At 46.0% G+C, this 20,985-nt stretch overlaps 1 protein-coding gene across 2 annotated transcripts in view; it reads left to right on the top strand.

Moving 5' to 3' along the window:
- Nucleotides 1–20,985, top strand: part of LIMS2 (LIM zinc finger domain containing 2) — a 589,342-nt gene that overhangs the window by 323,475 nt on the left and 244,882 nt on the right. For both annotated transcript variants that reach the window (XM_069617874.1, XM_069617873.1), the window contains exon 6: nucleotides 17,294–17,444. In XM_069617874.1, coding sequence (XP_069473975.1) covers nucleotides 17,294–17,444 — 151 coding nt within the window. The remainder of the gene's footprint in view (nucleotides 1–17,293; nucleotides 17,445–20,985) is intronic.

Consider the following 20,985-nt stretch of genomic DNA (forward strand, 5'->3'; position numbering starts at 1 on the left):
TTAGCGGCCTGGCTCCTGAGGTCATAGAGTTCGAGCACCTAGAACTCCCTTAGAGATGCATAGACATACTTAGGGAGGCAGGGAAACCTAACACTCGATATTGCTACTCCAGTAAATGAAAAAGCTTTGTTTTCTGGTGCAACTCCAAGGGCATCAATCCCACTGACTGCTCTCCAACACACATTGTGTTGTACATGACTCACTTACTGGACTCAGTTCTGGTTTTGAATTCCCTGAAAGTTCATCTAGCTGCACCCTCAGCCTACACCCCATCACAACAGAAGGTGTGGTGGTCGAAAGTACCAGTTATTAAGGCTTTCATGGAAGGGGTTAAAACAATTAATCCCCCCATTTCTAACCCGGCTCCTGGATGGGACCTAAATGTGGTATTGACTAGACTTATGGGGTCTACCTTTGAGCCTATGCATAAATCCAGTCTCAATGATCTTACATATAAAACCGCCTTCATAGTGGCCATCACTTCTATAAGAAGAGTTAGTGAACTACAGGCCCTTTCAGTACTAGACCCTTTCGTTACAGTCCATAGAGATAAGGTGGTTCTGCGCACTCACCATCAGTTGGCGCCTAAATTTATTTCCAAGTTCCATGTGAACCAATCAATAGAACTGCCTACTTTCTTCCAGAACCCTATTAACGTGGCCGAAAGGACCCTGCACACATTAGATGTGCGCAAACCACTGAGAAAAACAAACCAATTTTTCGTTTCAGTGTCAGCTGGCAGAGAAGGGGATCTTGTCTCTAAATCAGCCATCTCAAAGTGGATTGTCAACTGCATCACACTCTGTTACACTCTTGCTAAGAGAGAACTGCCCTTCCAGCCTAGCGCACATTCTACTCGAGGCACTGAGGCTTCCATAGCATTGATTGCAAATGTTCCCCTAGTGTCCATTTGCAAAGCGGCAACCTGGAGTTCTGTACACACCTTTACAAAATACTATTGCCTAGACACTCATTCTAGGTCTGATTCTCAAGTGGAACAAGCTGTACTAAGACATATTTTCACTAATGTTCCTTCTCACAACCCACCTGCAACTTTGGGTACTGCTCGCTAGTCTATGGACAGCATGTGATTCCAAGCAGATTAACAAGCATCAGAAGACATGCATTACTCACCGTAATAGCATTTCTGATGATTGTATCTGCTTAGATTCACATGCACCCACCCTTCCTCCCCGCTCGGGCGGAAGGAACATAGATGTCTTACTACTTTTCTCTCTTTTATGTACTCACTCACAATAGTATTTTTTCTGCCATGAGGGGGCCTAATGACTATCGTGAGTGAGTACATAAAAGAGAGAAAAGTAGTAAGACGTCTATGTTCCTTCCACCCGAGCGGGGAGGAAGGGTGGGTGCATGTGAATCTAAGCAGATACAATCATCAGAAATGCTATTACAGTGAGTAATGTATGTCATACCACAATATACACCTTTGTTTTTACAGGGAGAGACTAACGGACAATAGAGCATGACAGATGCACCGAACCATTTTACTCATCTATGTCACATTATGCCACTCACCAGACTCATTTAGCCCAATCCGGTGGCTTTTAGTTAAGAAAACCAGCCTTTGTTCCAAATGTAAAGAATTTCTATTCATATCCTCCTGTGAAGTTCCTCTAACCTTCTTTTTTAGAATTACCCAATGTAGGTCTGTAAAGGTATGACCTTGTTCTCTAAAGTGTTTCACGAGAGGTTCCTGCTCCATCCTGTTCTTGATGAAAATGAGGCTCACATACACTAGATGCATGAGGTTCCATTTGTCCATGGGCTTAACCTAGTGACCTTCCATGCAGCATGAGCATCTGTGGAAAAGGAATCTAACTTGTAGAAAGAGGTCTGCCTTCAGGTGTATGGAATAAAGGGGTAAATGACTGCGAGGGGTTGAGAGAAGGTGGAGGGCACTGGTCTCGAGTCTGGGGGTTCTTCTGTGGGGTTTATTTTGGAGCATTTATAATGTCAGAATTATGTTTTAGTAACATACTCCATCACAGAATGTAAGTTATGAAACGCTGGAACTGTAGTTTTCATTTGCAACCACAACATGATGAAATGTTGCGACTAAAAGTGCTCACTGGCAGAATCTTTCACAAATATATTTAGAGAGGGGTGGCATAATTGTATTAACTTAATTTGGCAACATCTAGTATTTGAATTTTGCACACACATTTATTTCAGCATTTTTCCTTTCTGTTAAACTGGATTGATGGAATGTTTGCAGAAAGGTAATGCGCAATAAAACAAAGGGGATGCACCTCAGAGCATGATTAGTCACATCTCCAAATGAAGATTCACTAAAGTGATTCTTGAGCATATCTGAAATGTTATGCGCATTCAGTTAATGTTGGTGCATTTGAAATGGAATGCACGATGTTGGCAAGGCCCAAGCTAACCTGTGCAGTAATGTGAGGCATTGCCCATGACCCTCCTATGTTATTGAGTGTGCTCACTTTGTCCGGTCAGGCCAGCTTGCACACGCTCTCCCACTGTTAGGAGCATATTATTCCCTCATAGCCACATACTGGAACACTTGTGTGTGGATTTTAGTTGTGCTAGTAATGGTGGTTCTGTATCCATTCCAATTCATTGCTTGGGTGCATTTCTGTTAGGTCAAATCGATGAGCTAAGTTACATGACCTGCATGTCTGATATTTTCTGAGGCTTGGAAAGGAGCTCTGGCCTCACAAGTCCAAGAGTGTCAAAGGAAAAGGATCCGAAAAGCACTGCAGTGCTCAGGTGGAGAAGAGGGCTAAGTTTAAGAAGAATCAAGTTGGTAAGGCAGCGTCTAAGCACCTCATTACATGTTTGGTGGTAAATCTTCGATAAATCCAATGCTTTATCGCCAAATTCGATTGCGATTTACCTTCTCTCAGGCCTGTGGAGTTACTACAGGATTACAAGTGGCAGTATGGTGGTGTTGGTCCCCTTTTTTGGAGTTCGTAGGATTGCATGGGGATGTTTTGCAGATTTACTGCAAGTGGTAATTCCTTATGGTACATCCTAGGATTTTTGGCAGTAAGGGATTTAGCTCCATCTTTTTGTTGGAGGTGCAACCTCCACCTTACTGCCAAACTTGAGTACGGCAGTGCAGTAATGTGCTGGTAAAGTGGTGGTAACAGAACACTCGCAACTTTTTTTCCATACATTCATTCTCTTAATGAGGCACTGTCTGCAGCGACTAGTAGCAGTGGGGGTCCCCTTGCTTGGGCCATCCTTAGCATTCTCTGGGAGTTAAAATGAATGACTGCTAACCCAACTGTTGTAGGGAGTCCGAACATTGAAAGAGAGACTGACATTGATACTGTGATTGAGAGAAGAGGTGGTGGTGGAATTACCTATGAAGATGGAGTGTCTGGTGCGTAATTAGCCATTGAGGACCCATGAACGGTCTTTGTGGCTGATTCGCCTCCTGGTCTGCGTCCTCATCGTCCCCATAATACAGTTAGTCTGTGTCCTCATCAATAAGTTGAGGGTCAGATGTTTCCACGAATGAAAGATCGTCCTGGTCTTCTGGATCTATTTCATGGTCATATAGCTCTATAATTCTGCCCTGTGCGGGGAAATCAGAGTGAGCCCTCTTAGTAGGGGGTAGAGCGGCAGAGGGTTGAGAGCCAGAAGGGGCTGAGGTAGGAGGGGTAGACTGAAAACTTTGAAGGTAATCTGGATTTTTTTCAAAGAAATTTGCCATAAAGGTCATTCTTTGCATAGCTCTGTCGATATCCTGCGAAGACCATGCCTTTGAATTTGGGATTACAGTGTCGGGAATGCCCATATCTTCATTAGTAGGAGGTATAAGCTTTGGCCTAGAGTCCTTTGGTTTCTCTATGGGCTTGGATAAAATTCCCTTTTGTGAAGACCTGTCCCTAGTAGGACTCTTGTCCCTATGAGGGGTCTTAGAGGATTTTTTATGGTGTTTTCCCCACCCTGGGGCCCAGAGGAGTGTGTAACAGACTTTTTGGAGCCTGACGTTTTACTAGCTGAAGAATGTCGAACTTCGAGTGTGGGGTCCAAGGCTTCATCCGCAGACGAACGACCGAAGGTGTTTTTCGTGCGACACGCTTGCCGTCTTTCGATGTCTTAGCCCTGTCGTGTGGCGATCTTGAACAAGATTGCCCAGAGGCCCGGGACTCAGTGGACCGTTCACAGGGTGTCGAACGTTGAGTATTCGACTCATCTGTCGAATGTCGACTGGGGCTTGTATGTTTTGTGGTGTGTGCTTTTGAAGCGCTGCCGCCGCCGGGTGTAGTCCCCACAACATGGCCGCCGGCCTGTCCTACGGGGTCGGGGGCTTGCGCTTGGTTAGCTAAAGCTACTCAGGTGCCCTCGCCGTCCGAAAGTGCGGAGTCGCTGCCATCGCTGAAGGCTCCTTCTACCTCCATGGCCTCGAGTTGCCTGGCGTAGTGGGCCCAAAACTTAGTGGAACGGTCTTTCAACGTCTTAGGCTTGAAGAGCCTGCACGCTCGACAAGACGTTTCAACGTGGTCTCTCGGGAGACACAAGTTGCAAACTAAATGTGTGTCTACCCAGGGGAATTTACGGTTGCACTTAGAGCAAAACTTAAATGGAGTGTTTTCCATAATTCTGGGTTAAGGAGAAGGCAGCTGGGTGAACAAAGTGTAGGAAGGGGAGACTATGCATTCTAACCCACCGCCAGGTTGGGACCTTAATGTGGTACTGGCTAAGCTCATGGGAGCACCCTTTGAGCCTATGCACAAGTCTAGTCTCAAACACCTGACTTATAAGACTGCCTTCTTAGTAGCCATAACCTCCATAAGAAGGGTCAGTGAAATCCAAGCTCTGTCAGTGCAGGATCCTTTCTTTACTATACATGAGGACAAACTGGTTTTACGGACTCACCCTAGGTTCTCACCTAAATGAATTTCCAAATTCCATGTAAACCAGTCTATTGAGCTACCGGCTTTCTTCCAAGAACCCAAAAGCTCTGCTGAGGTAAAACTCCACACACTAGATGTGAGGAGGGCGGTCCTCTACTACGTAGACAAGACCAGACTGCTAAGCAAACAGATCAACTGTTTGTCTCCATAGTGCCAGGCAAAGAAGGAGATTGCATCTCGAAAAAATGCCATCTCTAGGTGGATAGTCAGATGTATGTAACTGTGCTATTCCCTATCAAATAAGACACTGCCTTTTACGTCAACGGCCCACTCCACTAGAGGTACTGGAGCCACTCTAGTTTTCATTAGAAATGTCCCCTTAGAAAGTATTTGCAAAGCAGCTACATGGAGCTCTATACCTACTTTCCCTCAGCACTACTGCATTGACACTCATTCCAAGACAGATGCACAAGTGGGACAAGCGGTTCTAAGACTTTTATCCGCTCAAGAATCTTCTCACATCCCACCTCCTTCTTCCACTGCTCGCTCATCTATGTACAGCATGTGATCTAAGCAGATTCCACAAGCCTCAGAAGGGATATATTACTCACCTAATCGTATTTCTGATGCTTGTATCTGCTTAGATTCACATGCGACCCACCCTTCCTCCCCTCTGAGAGAAGGCGCATGGATGCTGATGAGCTTGTCTGATATGTATCTGCTTGGATACAACTGTCCTCACACTACACCTCATGCTACCTCATGTCAGAAAAATAAGAATCTGAGGGACCCCGACGCGTGAGGGATCATGGTTAAAGTGGACGTCACACTAGCGATAGTATTACTGGCACGTCCTGTCGATGTCCCTTTTCCAGTTTCGAAAACAACACTGTAATACTCTGCAGCTTCCACTAGATGTCGGCCTATGCACAGCATGTGAATCTAAGCAGATACAAGCATCAGAAATACGATTACGGTGAGTAATGTATCCCATATATATATAATGCCTTTGATAATGTGTTACTGTCAAAGTCAGTCGAGAGGGGCAAAGTCATCGTTGTGGGATTCCTACAAATAAAGGCCCAGTTGCAGGTCCCACTCCAGGCTTCACCGCTCATCCTCAAGATGATACCATTGTTAGTCCTCAGCATCTCCAAATAGATTGTCCACTGAGAGATCTGTGAAGCCAGCCTCGTCTACTGTTATGGCGGGTGCTAGTGAAGGTCTGCCTTTCACATTGATGGATAGGATCATCAAGGTGATGCAGGGGTTTTAGTCACACCATGTGACCCCAGGGCAGTTGGCCTTTGTGCACCACACTACCCCTCTGCACTCCAAAGAGGATGTCCATCCCCAAGGAGGACTGCAGGGGGTTAAGGAGGAGGCCAGGATAGGATTCCATGAACAGCAAAGAAGCTGTGAACAAGTACCAGCATGGCCACACCTGGTCCTCAGCAGAAACTCATCTTTATAAGCGCGATTCGATGAGTTCAGTTACAGAATCTCTGGGGAGTGCGCAGGGTCTCCCACTGATAGACCAGCCCCTGCGGGGAATGGATTATGTCATTCCTCCAATAACATCACCAGGCAACACACAAAGATTTTGCCCCCCATCCAGTTAGGATGGCCCGAAAAACCACAAACCACTCTGGCCCACCAACACTGAATGAAGATTGGTAAGTCTGGGGGACTTTAAAACAGTGTATTTTAAGCTAAAACAGAAGGTGCATGCCTAAGCGAGCCTAGGATGAGCGTACATCAGTAAAATTGTCATTTTGGCTGTGCCTCGGGGAGCAGATAGAAAAATGTATGGTCCAAAACAAAATGACCTGAAGTAGGGCTTAAACAATGCATTAGCACTCCAGTGGCAACCATATAGGTGCACCATATAGGTGCATGGGACTATTCAGAAGAAGTCCCTCTGGCCACGAAAGAGAAGTAAAAAAAGCAAGAAAGTCGGCACAAAATTTAGGGGAGCAAGAAAGCAAGGGGGCAGAATTTCATGTTTAGGGATTCTGGCTCCCGAATAGTGCAGCATTGTGACATCATAGAAATTGTATGTTTATCACACGGGAGAGAACCACATTTAGAAGAGACCATATTTGATATTCATTTTCTGAAGTGTCGGTCTTTTGAAGCCAGGTATTTCTTTGGTTGTATATCAGTTTCTTTTGAGTATTCATGGGTGGTGTTAATTCTGTTTTTCTAATGGCCTCCACGTTTCACCCTTTTCGGATTTCAATCATTAATTGTTTGAAGATGATGGGTTATTGGCATTGTGGAGCTTTTAGTTTGTCTTATTGGTCATCTGTGTGCATTTATTATTTTAACAGTTTATTTGAACTCGAGGTGTAGTACCCTGGAATAATAATATCTAACTGTTTAAGAACATGCAAAATCATCTGAACCCCCCCTTGCCTTTGTAAATGACATACAATCAGATCTTGGGTCTACGCCTTTGTGGTCTTTGAGTTTTGCTTCCAAAATAGTTAAATTGGTGTTTATTTGTGCACGCTGCGAGCTTTCAAATTATATATATTTTTACACTGGCGCAAACACAAGACCGTCTGTTGTGGTCCCCAAATTAGAATGTCTAAATGCTCTTACTTGAGCATATTTAGACTGGCTGCCTGCACGCTCTGAGTTTTGCTTCACAGTTTTTGTACCTTTTTGATAGATTTTGCACACTGCATACACGAGCACCCCAGGACGGAGACTAAGAATACATTTTATTTTGCATTTATATAGCGCCTTATATACCATTGGTATGGTCTGAAGGCGCTGGTAGGTTGAACGCCCTTGGGAACCGAAGTTCGGGTCAGTAGAGAGAGTTCAAAGGTGCGTGTGCGCACCAGGTATGTGTGCAGCTGGTGCGGCATTCGTGTGGTAGCTGCTTCTTAGCGGTAGATGTGGTGGTTGAGAGATCAGGAGTATGTGTTCGCTCTGGCAGGATTTATCCAGACCGAGTGTGGCTGCGTTAGGCCTGAGGAGAACGCCTGGCTGGGGGGTGTGAAACCAGCAATGTTTACTTAGAGTGATGGGGAGTGAGCGGGAGATGTTGATATGAGAACAGTTGTACCGAATGGTGTCATAGTATCTCTGTGTTCTAGTTGAGTGGTGGTGTAAAGAAGAGAGTACGCGTGGGGTGTGGTATGATATATGCCCTTTCAAATGTTTCCTGCATTCCAAAGCATATTATGTACGTCACGCAATTCTATGCGATCAGGTCCGTTCTATGCAATTTTTATTCATTTCAGGCGTTCCAAGATTGCCCTACACACTCCTGTCTGCTCGACACACTCAGGCACTCTAGTCCGCCTTGCGTGCTCTAGTCTATCCCTCATTCTCCAGTGTGCCCCACATATGCTCTCATGTATTCCATATGCATGTACTCCAGTCTACCCCGCGCATGTACTCCTGTCTGCCTAAGTACTCATCCGCTCTGTATACACGTCCGCTCTGTATACTCATCCGTTCTGTACGCTCATCTGCTCTGTACAGTCATCCGTTCTGTACGGTCATCCGATCTCTTTCATCTCTTTTTTAGTGTTTGGATTTCTGATTTCATTCTACCGACTTTCGTTTTTTAAATTTTATTTTAATGTTATTTTGTTAGCAGCCATGGCACTCTCAAAGCTCTGAATTTTTCCTTTATTATGTCCTGGTTCTGGATATGGCCTGTTCTTCTGGAATACCAGCTGGGGAGGAGTTCGGCTTTGATCTTTTGAATGCCCATTAGGAAGATATTGAGACTTTTTCTAGGGCAGCAACAGAGACCGGGAAAGAAGAAGAGAAGAGCTCTATTTACATACTTGTTGTAGTCTAAGTTCGGATCAGTTGAGAATATCACCACAGGGTTGAATGGTGATCTTACTGGTACATTTCTATATCTAACATCAAGTAGTCGGGCAGATAAACCACACCCCTGTATATGTCTGAAAGTGTGGCCTTGACAATAGGGATGGACATTCAAACAAAGTAGATTACTTCTGGATTAACAGATATATTTCTCCCCTGGTTATAAAACACATGTTGAGCAGCTTGTTTACTTTTTACATAAAATAGTGGCAGTGATGTACATAAGTGTTTCAACAAGCATTTAAGTTGGAGGTCAACTGATAACACACAAAGTAATACTTACATCTGCCATAGTAGAGTGGCCCATCTTAATTCATAAAAGAAAGGGGAAAAAAGCAAACCATGAACATTCAAACACAGATCATGCCCTATGACTCACCAGATGTCAGGAGAAATATTTGAACTATTTGGAAGTTGCTCTTTTACTTATGGTAAATTGCACTGGCGTCTGCCACAAAGTTGCATGGTTTCCACATAAGTCACAATACCAGAATTGAACTTCAACAAGATTTATGAGAATATTTGCAGGATTGACAAAAAAGGAAGAAAAAACAAATTTAAAGAACTCAAAAAGGTCTTGCACAGATCACCCCCTTAGAAGGATTCTCAGGACTCCTTTCTTCCACTCAACATGTCTGGGTGAAGTGTCCTACTTGTACTTCCTGCTTTCTTGACACCTTCTTTTGTATTTTGAATATGATGGGGAGATATGCTGCTGTGGTCTTAGGTCCACTATAATATGCACAAGTAGAGAATGGTCAACCCATCCATTCCAAGTCTGCCTTTGTAGTGGAGGAATGGTATCACAAGTATGACACAGCCACAATAAGTACAATTTGTAAAACCTTTATTGAAGTTTTTGGAGTTGGAAAAGTCCTACTCTGCCCTATAACTAAGAAGGGAGTAGTCTCGACCATCATACAATAAACAAAACAGTCCTAGTGGAGTCTGTCAAATAGAAATGGCCTATGCTAACAAAACCTAATGCCTGTCCTATCACTTGTACAAGTACAAAAAAGTGTATAAAGGAGAAATGTATGCAAAGGAAAAATCAGTTTTCAAAAAAATAAAGGTGGCTGAATCAGCTCTCCTCCCCACGTTAGACCACACAGAGTAAGGCAGTCCCTGTCCCCCGCATCACCCCGCTCACTGTAATTTATGGTATAGTGAGCGGGGGCTGTGGGGGACACCCCCGCACCCTTCCTTTAAAAAAAAAAGAGAAAGAAAAGAAAGGACCCTGCAGCGCTGGTTCCCGATCACAGAAGTGAAAGGGAACTGGCGCTGCAGGAACCCAGCGTGAAGATGAAGGTAAGTGGGGTTTGTTTATGTTGGGGGTGTGGTTGGAGGTGTGCTGAGGGTGTGGGTGGGGGGGTGTTATGGGTGTGTTGTGTGTGTGGGTGTGAGAAGGTATGTGTGTTTGCATGAGAAAGGTGCTAACTTTTGGTAGTTCGCACCTTTCTCATGCGAACGTTTTGCCCGCGGTAGTTTCTGCCGCATGCAAATCACTTAGATTCATCAGTCTGTACTAGCTCAGTAGTGTAGTAGTGGGGCAGAGCAGTCAGGCTTATCTTAAGAGGAAGATGTGAGCTGTAGGTAAGCACTCCGAATCTTAATTAGACAGACACAGCAAAGAAGCACTTATACATATATTTGTTTAAAAGATATATATTTATTATATTTACACCAGAATCACGTTTACTACTTCAGACAGTTAACGTTAGAACACTCCGGAATACTAGATAATACACTTCAAAGGCCACTTTCACTTTTGTGTTCGTTTGCAGTTACAATTGTAGCAACGTTAGAAAGGGAAAAGACAAGGTTATCGTATTATCGGTAATTGTGCACTCCTGCGTTTTTCAACAGGTCATACGGTAATGCATTTACTCTGCAAACACATATAGAAAAGTCACTTAAAGGGAGGAAAATAAGTGGTTAGTGCAACGTGAGCTTAATTCAAGGTTCTAGAGATGGTTTCTTCACCTGGCAAGTCTTTTAAATCCAAAAACGCAACCCTAGCTAGGCACAGGGTCTCATGGCTTAAACCTGAAATGTGTTTATGCAAGTCGTTTCATCATATGCCACATCACCTCCTACTTCTCAGGAGAGATTTAGTCTCGAGGCAACAGGACACAAGAAATTAACACCGTCCTAGTGAGTGTTACATTTCATTTAAATGACATAGTACATGAACCAGGTACACTAATATTGTCAAGTGGGTACAGACTGGACACAGTCAGTAACTGAGACCCAGAACACCACAATTCATTTAATTCACTGGCCTAATAATTTTGACAACCATATGGCTTACAAAGTAGAATTCATGTTGTCCCTTATGGAGCATGTTTTCTGCTCCCACATGTGTGTAGCATTCAAACTTGGAAAGTTATTAAAACCCTCTGGAGTGCCCCATGGTAGCTGCAGTCTACCACACCCGCTCATCACAAACGCTCAAAACCACAGACGAACCCACGAACAGCTGCTGACTTTCTGAATTCTAGGATGGGCCACACCTAAATAGTCTGACCTCCTGAAGGGCGCGGAGCATAATAAAAGCTCACCAAAGGTGCCCGAGGTAGTTTGGTCCACACTACTGCCATGTTGTACCAATGGTATGGAAATCCAGCCAGAGACCTACTGGGGACCATCGAAAACTCAAGGCTGGGAGTGTTACGATTTCTTCTCTGCTATCTGCGCTGAGTCACTTATTTGCAATCCTCGGCTAGGGAAGAAACCTACCCCTACCCTCCTGTGCTCCATGGAAAATCTTACCGGGGAGGAGATGCCAGCTCAATAAGAGGGAGTGAAAAATAGACAGAGAGGAATGGCCAAGACAGGGGGCAAGTGGTCCTTCCTCAGAAACGGAGCAAACAAAGCTTGGAGAACAGGAAACCCTCTCTAGAGCAAAATTCCCGTAATATTCTCTGTAAACTCGAACGAGAAGGCGGAAAAAAGAAACTTGGAAGTATTCCTCTTTTCAAGCACAGCATAAAAAAAAAAATTAGGGCGAGCCACAATAGAACGAAACGTCCGCTCGGCAAAGGAGTGATGCATAACACACAACAAGCCCCCCACACAGGAATAATGGACACCAGTGTCTTGCACAAGATGGAGGCTCTTCCCATATCCCGGCCTCACACACTGCTCTCCTGAAAATAGCACTGCTCTTACAACATCTCCCCACAAATCGGAGTAGGCCATGTATGACAGACGTTAAACTTAATGTCTCTCAACAGGCAGCTACTTACACTGAGCCGAAACAGACCCCTGCTTTCGGACAAATAAAACGGACTTCTAGTGCGGCTCTGCTTTCCCACTAAGCCTTCTCTCCTCCTACCTTGAAATGGCCTGGTTGCCACGATCAAAACGCAGCTCCAAGGCAAAGCTGCCACAAGGGAGTTACACACTCGACCTCGGGGGCCTGCAGTTAATGTGGCGGACCAAACACCTGCCGCAATTCGCTCCTACGCCCTGATAGTGACACCTCGGCTGGACTAAAACCAGGTCGGACCGGCCTGGCAGCGGCTTCCGCAATATATACAAGGGGATCGGAACGACCCGCTTGCCCCTGTCCCTCACGCACTCTCTTCCTGTTTTTTGCGCGCCTAACCTACTCGAACTCTTGGGATCTTCCAACCATACTCTGCAGGGGGGCCCTCGGGCCAGCTGAGGTAAAATCACCTCAGTACCAATCCTGCTCCCCCTGTAGATTGGGAGGAACCAACATGCTCCATTTTGTACTATGGGCATCGGCAACTTTTAGAAATTGCCAAAATGGAGGGCAAAGCGGCTTAGAGAATAAACAATGGAGAAGGACACAAGCAACATTAAACAAATATCCAGAGGGTCTAATAACACCAACATAAGAAAAACGCCGGCATTGCAGGTAACTTATTATTTTCACTGCCTCACTATAAGACGTGTAAAACAGTTTACAGTTTACATTTCTTTCATACACAGTTGTTTGTTTATGTATGGTGTGTCCAGCCCAGTTTCTTTATTTTTTTTAGACCCCAAAATCATATGAAGTATTACATATTAAGTATCGCTCTATCCTTAAGAACTGCAGTTTACTTAAGGATATAGGAAAAGAACCTTAAAGGAGGACCCTAGAGGTCCCCAGCAATACTGCCCATAAAGAGCCGTGTGCGGCAGTAGTAAAACACAGATGCCTTTAAGAGCTATGTAACAAACAGTCTCCATAGTACAGGTAGATTTACAAAGGATAGAGTTCCAAAAGACAGAGCCCATAATGACTGGAAAAAGGCTCCACTTATTCAGGATTGAAGGAAAAAGGTCCAGAAGTCCAGCAAAAAGTGCTGGGGGTCTCACTAGGAGAGGGTATGAAGCACAATAATGATAAATCTCCCTACCAATTTCAACACAAAGTTCACATAGGTCCCACTCTGTCGGGCTCTGACTCCTTCAGCACAAAATTCAACAAAATTTGCAAACGGGCTCCTTTCCCCAAGCTCATTACACTTCGGGTCTCCCTCAGTCGGGCTCAGACCACTTTCGGGTGGCGAAGACTTTCAAATGTGCGTGGCTTTCTGTACAGACCTCTGCCGAACCACTTCAACTAAAATTTCAAGATTCAACTTCCACTCTTCCCTTCTCTAGGAGGTAATTCTGCTTACTTTGCTTTTGTACTTCATTCACTTTATCGTTGCAAACAATACACCTTTCACTGAGATTTTCGAGTGGGCTACTTCCTTTTGCCGGACCACTCCTTTATTCAGTATTGCTGATTCCACAGCTGTCTTTACTTCAAAGTTCATTCACATGTCTGCCTTTCCTTGCATCTCATCCACACGCGTGCAGCCTTCACTTGTGATATGTTTCCACTTCAAACTTTCTTTAACACACTGGTCTCTCAGGTCGCTTGCCAACTCACTGGCTGTGTGTGTTTCTTTCTTGGTTTTACAATTTCCAATTTATGAGTCAAGGTTAGTACCACAGGCTTGGCCTCGTCTCCCCAACTCTGCCGGTCACCCGGAAGGGTCGCTGGCATCCTTGAAACCCAATGCAGCCTTCCCCATGTGTCTTTCGTGGCCTGTCAGAGGCAACGACCTCCAGTAGGAAATTCTTGGGGTTTTCGACCCACTGCTCTTGTCCCTTGGTCCGTTGTTCTGCTCCAGTAGGTTTGCCTTTGCCCCGGATGTCCTGCTTGTACTCGTGTTCTGCCTTGCTCAGAGTGTGTTTTTAGGTTCTGCCTTTTACCCGTGCGAGGAGAGCTAATTGGTATCAGGTGTATGCACTTGAAGTCAAGTGCCTGACTTTGCCTGACCCAATTAACGGGACATGTCCGCTATGATGTAGGAGAGTTGGTCTTGTTGCTATCGGTCACCCTCTTCCTCGCCCTAGTGTGTGTGTGTAAAAAAGGGTGCGGGGGGTGGGACCTTGGAGAATCCTACAAAATAGGATGGGGTAGATGAACAAAAAATGGGGTAATAGCGCATCTCACCAACGGCTGCCGCACCCCCAGTCCCCGAAGACCCCTCACCCTGTTGATCCTTCTGCACTGGTCCTCCCCCAGGGTCTGGATCCAAAGGCGATGGCCGTGCCCTGGCCACCTGAGAGGGAGATCCCCAGGAACTAGCGGGTGAGACACACTCTGGTTTCTCACACCTTTTAGCAAGGCCCAGAGCCACAAGCAAACTGGAGGCTACTTCCTCATTTCTCTAGCTTTTTATTGGGATTCTCACCACCTTCCTTTCCCAGAGTTCTGGCAATAGTTCCCCCATCCTTCTCTCTCATGCCTCCTCAATGACGCCCATATACATGTACCTTTTGAGGCCTTTGCTTATTCCTTTCTTCTACGCCTTCCTTTCTCGTCGACCTCCTTGATGCTTTGCCACATGCTTGTTTCGCCAAACCCCCCCATATAACAGCCATGCTTTTCTGAACGAGCCAATCCCTTTGTAGGCCCCTAATTTTGACTTCCCATACTCCCTTAGCCTAATGGGTGTTAGCTGAGCGTGTTTGTGCATTCCGTAACTTGATCAGTTAACTTTTCATGCTTCCTGTCTGCATTTGGGAACTGCTGCTGATAGGTTTGATTTTCACACTTGTGCAAGGAAAGGCAAGCATATAGCTGCTGCCTGGTCTGCAGAACCACTCACTCCCCTCCTGGTGTTCAAGCCGGTAACAAAGGCTTTCTCCCACGTGGTCCAGTGCACCTAAAGTAGGAGCTTCTCTTAGATGTGTATTAAGTGTTCCCATTTCATGTCTTTCGGGTAACCTCCCACTGACTTGTGGAAGGGGATTTTCAGGGTGGTTACCAACAAGAAAGCAGGAGTCCCTCATAATAAGCTCTCCTAAAGGCACAGCACCAAAAGGCGGCACCATATGTCGAGCAGTGCCTTCCGATTTAGGCATGGTGGAGTTGGCCCTCTCCGCTCCAGGGCTCAGCATCACGGCACAAGTGGCTTCACCCAGTCTCCTTTGCCACTGCAATGATCATCGCTATGGATAAGCAGGGTACTTCATCCCAATTGGTAAGTAACCTCTCTCTCTCTTTGAGCTTGGGCAGAAGTGCTCTGCCATTTTTGTTTCTTGGGGAGAAACCTGTTGCACCTCTGCATCAATAGTCAGTGGATCAAAGTTATTTTCATCTCTGAAGTCTTGTAGTAATTGTTTCATGATAATATGATGTGTCGGGGTCAAGGGCCTGAGCCCGCAAAGTAGGCATGGGGATCCATGTCAACCTGGGGCTGGAGGCCTACCACATGGGTTACCAAAGCCAGTCCTGCCTCAGAGGATGGGATGTGCGATTTGGGTGGGCCCAGTCTCCGTTCTGTGAACTTGTGCCCGGCTGAGTGAACTGAGTAAAACCTTTTCCTGCCCGGAACCCGTTGTGAGGCATGCTGGCCAGTTTCTTTCTTTCTTGTCCCATAGGACTACATCACCCAGGAGGCATAGCTGTGCAGGAAAGAACAAGCATCCCAACCGGGAGGGAACCAGCGAAAGACCCGAACGCACAGAGAGATCAGCACATCAAACCAACAATCCAGTCGCTTTAAGTAACATGCATATGAAATGGGCAACTAATTGTATCCTTAACAGTAACGTGGAGCAGTCCTTGTGTCCAACCAGCAAACCAGATGCTCTGTACACGAACGCTGTAGTTGACTGTACCTTTAAATAGCTGTGATTGTTAGTCACTGGCGCACCTACAAACTTTGAAACTGATTGTGCTTGGAGTGCGTCCCCATCACCGAGCACTGGAAGACCAACATACGAAAATGGTCCAGGGCTTAATGCACATGTGTTCTGGCAACTGCAACTCGGACGCTGGGGGAAAGGAAGCCAGCTTTTGGCATGGGGAACCAGATGAGGGGGGAAGTCAATGGCAGGGACAGAGGGGGGATAAAAGGAGGCAGTGTAGACAGGTTAGTGAGAGTTGTTTGGGTGAGATGAAGGAAGAGACCAGGTGGAGGGAGCAAGAGGGAAGATTTTCAAGCTTGTCAGTAAGGTGAGGTGAGGTATTGGTTGCTGAGAGAAATTGGTACTTGGGTATACGAGTGCCTGCAAGGTGAGTGAGTGACAATAAGGGTGAGAATAGAGAAGGGTAGCTGAGAAAGGTGACTAGTAGAGTTAAAGGATCGTGACTGGAAAGGTGGGGTGGAGCTAAGTATTTTGGAAAGAGTGTAGAAGGGTGGCATTTAGTGAAGTGGGAGCATAACATACTGGAGTGTAGGAAGTGAAGTTGGAGGAGTTGAGAGAGTAGTAGAGGGGAGAGGTAGTAGTAGGGGCAGAGAGAGTAGTATTGAGTAATATCAGAGTGGAGGTAAGCAGTAGAGAGAAGTAGTACGATTGGAGGGATAGAGCGGAAGAGCGGGAGACTGACTGGTTAAGGACAGTGGGAGGAAGAAAATGGAGGAGAACGGCAGGGAGATGAAGGATAGAACATTATGGCGAGGAGTACAAGAACATGAAAGGAAAGAACCAAGTGAGACTAGGGTGTTTGGATGGCACCTCCTCTTGTACACTCTTATTGTGGGATCTCGGAATCTTCAATAAAAACCCTTGAACTGTCTTGGAGAATCGATGTGGTCTTGAGGCCATCTGTGACAACGGATAGTGGCGTGTGGAGCTCTTCTAAAGAGTGACCATCTTCCTCTGCTGCCCTTTCTTTTCAATGAGGGTATTGTTTTTGATAGATCAACAAGTGCCTTGCCCCTATCATGGATTGATGATCCCCAGGCAAAGTGTCTGTCCCATAGCTCATTGGTGCCCCAAGGAGTCCATGGATTGCTAGATCATGTCATCAGTGCCTTTCTCCGGGGAGAATGCCTTTTCCCCTCTGGCCTAAGTATGATGCATTATATTGAATGTCATTTATTTTCACTGTGTGGTTTTGATGCCAACCAAAAGACATTTTATGTAATTCTTCTGTACCATGATGTCTTTAGCTTTCTAGTACCTTCTCAAATGAAGCTATTCTTACAGGTAGCAGTGTTAGTGATGCACCAGTTACCTCACCTTTAAATATGAACACAGTTTGGCATCAACACAGGATGTATTCGGTTTTCCTCTTGTATTTGTGTTCCTTTTAATTATGTTGTGCTGTTTTTTTTCAGGAAGGAGCTGACTGTGGAGGCCCGGGAGTTGAAAGGCGAGCTGTACTGCCTTCCCTGTCATGACAAGATGGGTATTCCCATCTGTGGTGCTTGCCGGAGACCCATTGAGGGGCGTGTTGTTAATGCACTGGGGAAGCAGTGGCACGTGGAGGTGAGTTTCATGGGCCCATTGTTTTGTTTTCCCATAGCTGCCTGACACTCATTGTAATTGTTTTTTTATAACGCGCTTAATACCCAGACGTTTATAAGTGCAGACCCGGGGACCGAACCTGTGTTGCTCCGCATCATCTTGTTTCCAAGGCCAGCGCTTTGCCCCTAAACTATCCTCTTGAGGCACCTTGTGTATTTTGAAAGCATCTTCTAAGAAATATTTTGCTTATTGCCAACATGTGTAGTGTGTCTAGCATAGAAGAATCCTGACGACTATTACATTTGAAAAGCGGATCAGTGCTTGAACTGCAGTTGATTTTCCTGGAAGTAACAAACTAACTCAATTAACTGTGATGGATTTTGTAAGTTGCCTGAAGTCAGACCGCCATACAGGTCTTGTGACAAAACTATACATGGAGAAAAGAGCCACTAGAAACCATCCAGATTACAGTGATGGGATTGGGTTTTGCAGCCTGTCAACGGCGATCTTCACAACTTGAAACCTACCGGTCTTAAGTTATAAAAATAGGTTTTTTTTAAACGATTGAAAAAAAGACTGATTTAGAAAGACTGTCACGCCCCTGCTGCACACGAGTGCGTGCAGGGGCTGACAGGCTGACCAGGACCCGAAAGCATCGTCGGGGGAGAATGGGTAAAGTGTGTGCATGCGTTTGTGGTGTGTCTGTGTGTGTTTTGATTTGGGTGGGAGTCTTTGGTGGGGAGGGATAGGAGGGGGCTGAGTCAGGGAGGTTCGGTGGATGAAACCTCCCAATTTCACACAAATCCTGCAAACGAGGGTGGGAGGAGAGTGGGGTGCGAGGTGAAGAGTAGGGTGTGGGGGGAGAGTGGGGTGCAGGCAGGTTGTGGGGTTTTCGGCGGCGGGCAAGGCAACGTCCAAAACATCTGTCTTTTTGTTAGGTGACTTACAAAAAGCGGAAATAAGACATAAAACCAATCTACCAGCTAACAATATTTTCTGTACACTTTTTTAAAATACTGTTTCAGGTTACAGTTTCTATCATAGGAGAAACCTCCTCCAGGGTAATATAGAATATTATCTTGGTCAAAGTAGACCTGCTGTGAATTGTTCATTCTCCAGCATGGGGTTTGGCATGGATTCACATGCTCATGAATATTCCCCATCGCCAGGCCGGGAATCCTCAGTAAAAGGAAAAAAACTGTTTCACTTTCACTTACAAACTGTATTTCTCCTCTAAACCAATCACTGTACTCTGAGTCATACTGCCCCCAGTCAATGACTGCCCTCATCCTAAGCACCTCCTCTGGAAGCCATCTCCAGATTTTTACCACACATTCAAGTGTTGGGAGTTCTTGAGTTTTGCTCTTTTTGTGCTTTTTTCGAGAAAAGGTCCTTTTTTGCCAAAAACAGAGCCTGTGTGCTCTTCTCTTCATCGACAGACAAGTGGGGATCTGTTGTCAGTATATTTCATTGCCCCTCAAGGGCTAGGATCGTCGAGTTTTCATCGAAGTTTCCAGAAGGCCATCGGGCCTACTCAGCACCACCATGGCAGACGAGAAGGAAAGAAGTTCCCTTTTCAAGCTCAGCAGCAGACAGCGGAACAGGTTTGTGGAGGACAAACACCTTCAATGCCTCTACTGTCTTCACCCGGACCACAAAGAAGGGGATTGCGAGAACTGCCTCGGGTTCTCCAAGAGAACGATGAAGGATTGTCACAGTAGACTGGTGGCATGGCCAAGCGCCAAGGTCTCTGCCCTGTGCCCGAAGCAGGTTCATGCCTCAACCAGAACCGGCCGGTCCAAGGAGCAGGCTTGTAAATCCTTTGAGGGCGCTGCATCCGTGGGGGCCCAAGACGAGGCCAAGCACCGCAAGTCTGTTTCTGTCGGGTTTTCTGCGAAAGTGGGTCCTGCGATGGGCAGGATGCAATCAACCTCAACCTCACCATCTGCCTCCATCTCCAGCCAACGATCAAGCTCCTCCTCAAAAAGGAAATTGACCAACCCGGCTAAGCTGCGGGAAGAAGCCTGAGAGAAGCCTAGGATAGAAGAAAAAGCAGCCGACCTACCCAAGAAGGCTAAGGCGGCGCAGGAAAAATTGTTGTCAACAATGGTTTTGGCCGCTCTCTCGTAGGCCAAAGGGGTGGACTCTGTGAAGGTAGCCCCGACTGTGCCCAGGGTGTCCCTACCCCCGAGGCGGGAGGCCTTAGCAGGTGCAGTAGCAAAGACACCGGAAAATAGGATGCCGTCGCTGAGCCCAACTGAGACCCCTCAGGGTACAAAAAAGGGGGGGCGATGAGGTCTGAGGCCAGCCAAGGCCGTACCCCAAGACATGGATGTTTCTTCCTCAGACGAGGAGGACCAGGAGTCCGTTGTTAGGCAGAAACCTTTGCAGTTCCCTTCGGGACCACTGTAAAAGTTTAAGACCACAGGTGTTAGCAGTAAACCCAATTGGTAGCAGTCTGTACCACCCAGATTTACCTGGTAGCTGTGGCTGAGCAGTCAGACTTCTCTCAAGAAGAGTTAGGCAGTATATAGAGTATACTCAATGTGGCTACAAATACAGTAGTACAAGCAAACACTGACCAGAGCTTTGGTATAAAAGTATATAATTATTTATTTAAAAACACACTTGTAAAAATACACTGGCACTAATATGTCACGCAAGTTCCAACACAGTCACTAGAAATATATTCACCTCCCTAATTAATTATTTGACAAGTCTAGGTTAATACACCACTTATTTAGCAAAACAGAGGTAAGCGCGTAACCCTAGGTGGCACTCCAATAATTATTAAAAAAGGGAGAGAAAAGGCAGAAATAGGAAAAACACACAATACCAACACTTTTAAAGAACCACAGCAAGTCAAGAAAGGCAGGGTATACTGTAGAGCAAAATGTTCATAGGCCAGGCCCACTCTTGGAGAGAGTAAGGCAGAAAGTGCCCAAGATCACACAGTGGAAATGCACTAAAAGTCTTTGCAAGAAAGTCAAAAAGAGGTTGGATCAAGTTAGAAAGGTAATGTTAACAGGTCCGAGGTCACCCCAGGATAGAGAGTCAAGGATTTACTGGACACCTTGGACGGTCTGTTGCAAGGGAGACCAGGCAGGACACAGTACCTGAAATGGTGAGAAAGCTCCAGTGGGGGCAGTTGTTCCTGGCAGCGGGTGCAAGTCGGTGCTTCGTCCAGGGGAAGAGAAGATCTCGACGTGGAGGAAAGCTGGAGGTCGTTGCACTGCCAGGGAAGAAACCAGCCGCAGAGTTTCCCGGTTAAAAGGTACTATCCCTTTATTCGCGGTAGTGGTGAAGCGTGGCTATCCGACCACCGGGGTGCTTGGCACGGGCGATTCGACCACGAGACGATCCAGGAAGGAAAAAAAGGTGAACTGGTTGGTCCCACCAGCTCAAAGGGAAGAAGACTCTCCTGGAAGAAGATCTTCTCTGTCGTTGGGAAAGTGGTGAGTTTCGTACAGCAGGGCTCCACCGGTGTCGTCGTCGTTGTAGATGGCTCAGCTTCTCCCCTCTTCGGATTCTTTAGGTCCTGTGACGACTTCTGAAGTTCCAG

Source organism: Ambystoma mexicanum, chromosome 10 (genome assembly GCF_040938575.1).
Source record: "Ambystoma mexicanum isolate Mex_15411 chromosome 10, UKY_AmexF1_1, whole genome shotgun sequence".
In the NCBI taxonomy this organism is placed as follows: domain Eukaryota; kingdom Metazoa; phylum Chordata; class Amphibia; order Caudata; family Ambystomatidae; genus Ambystoma; species Ambystoma mexicanum.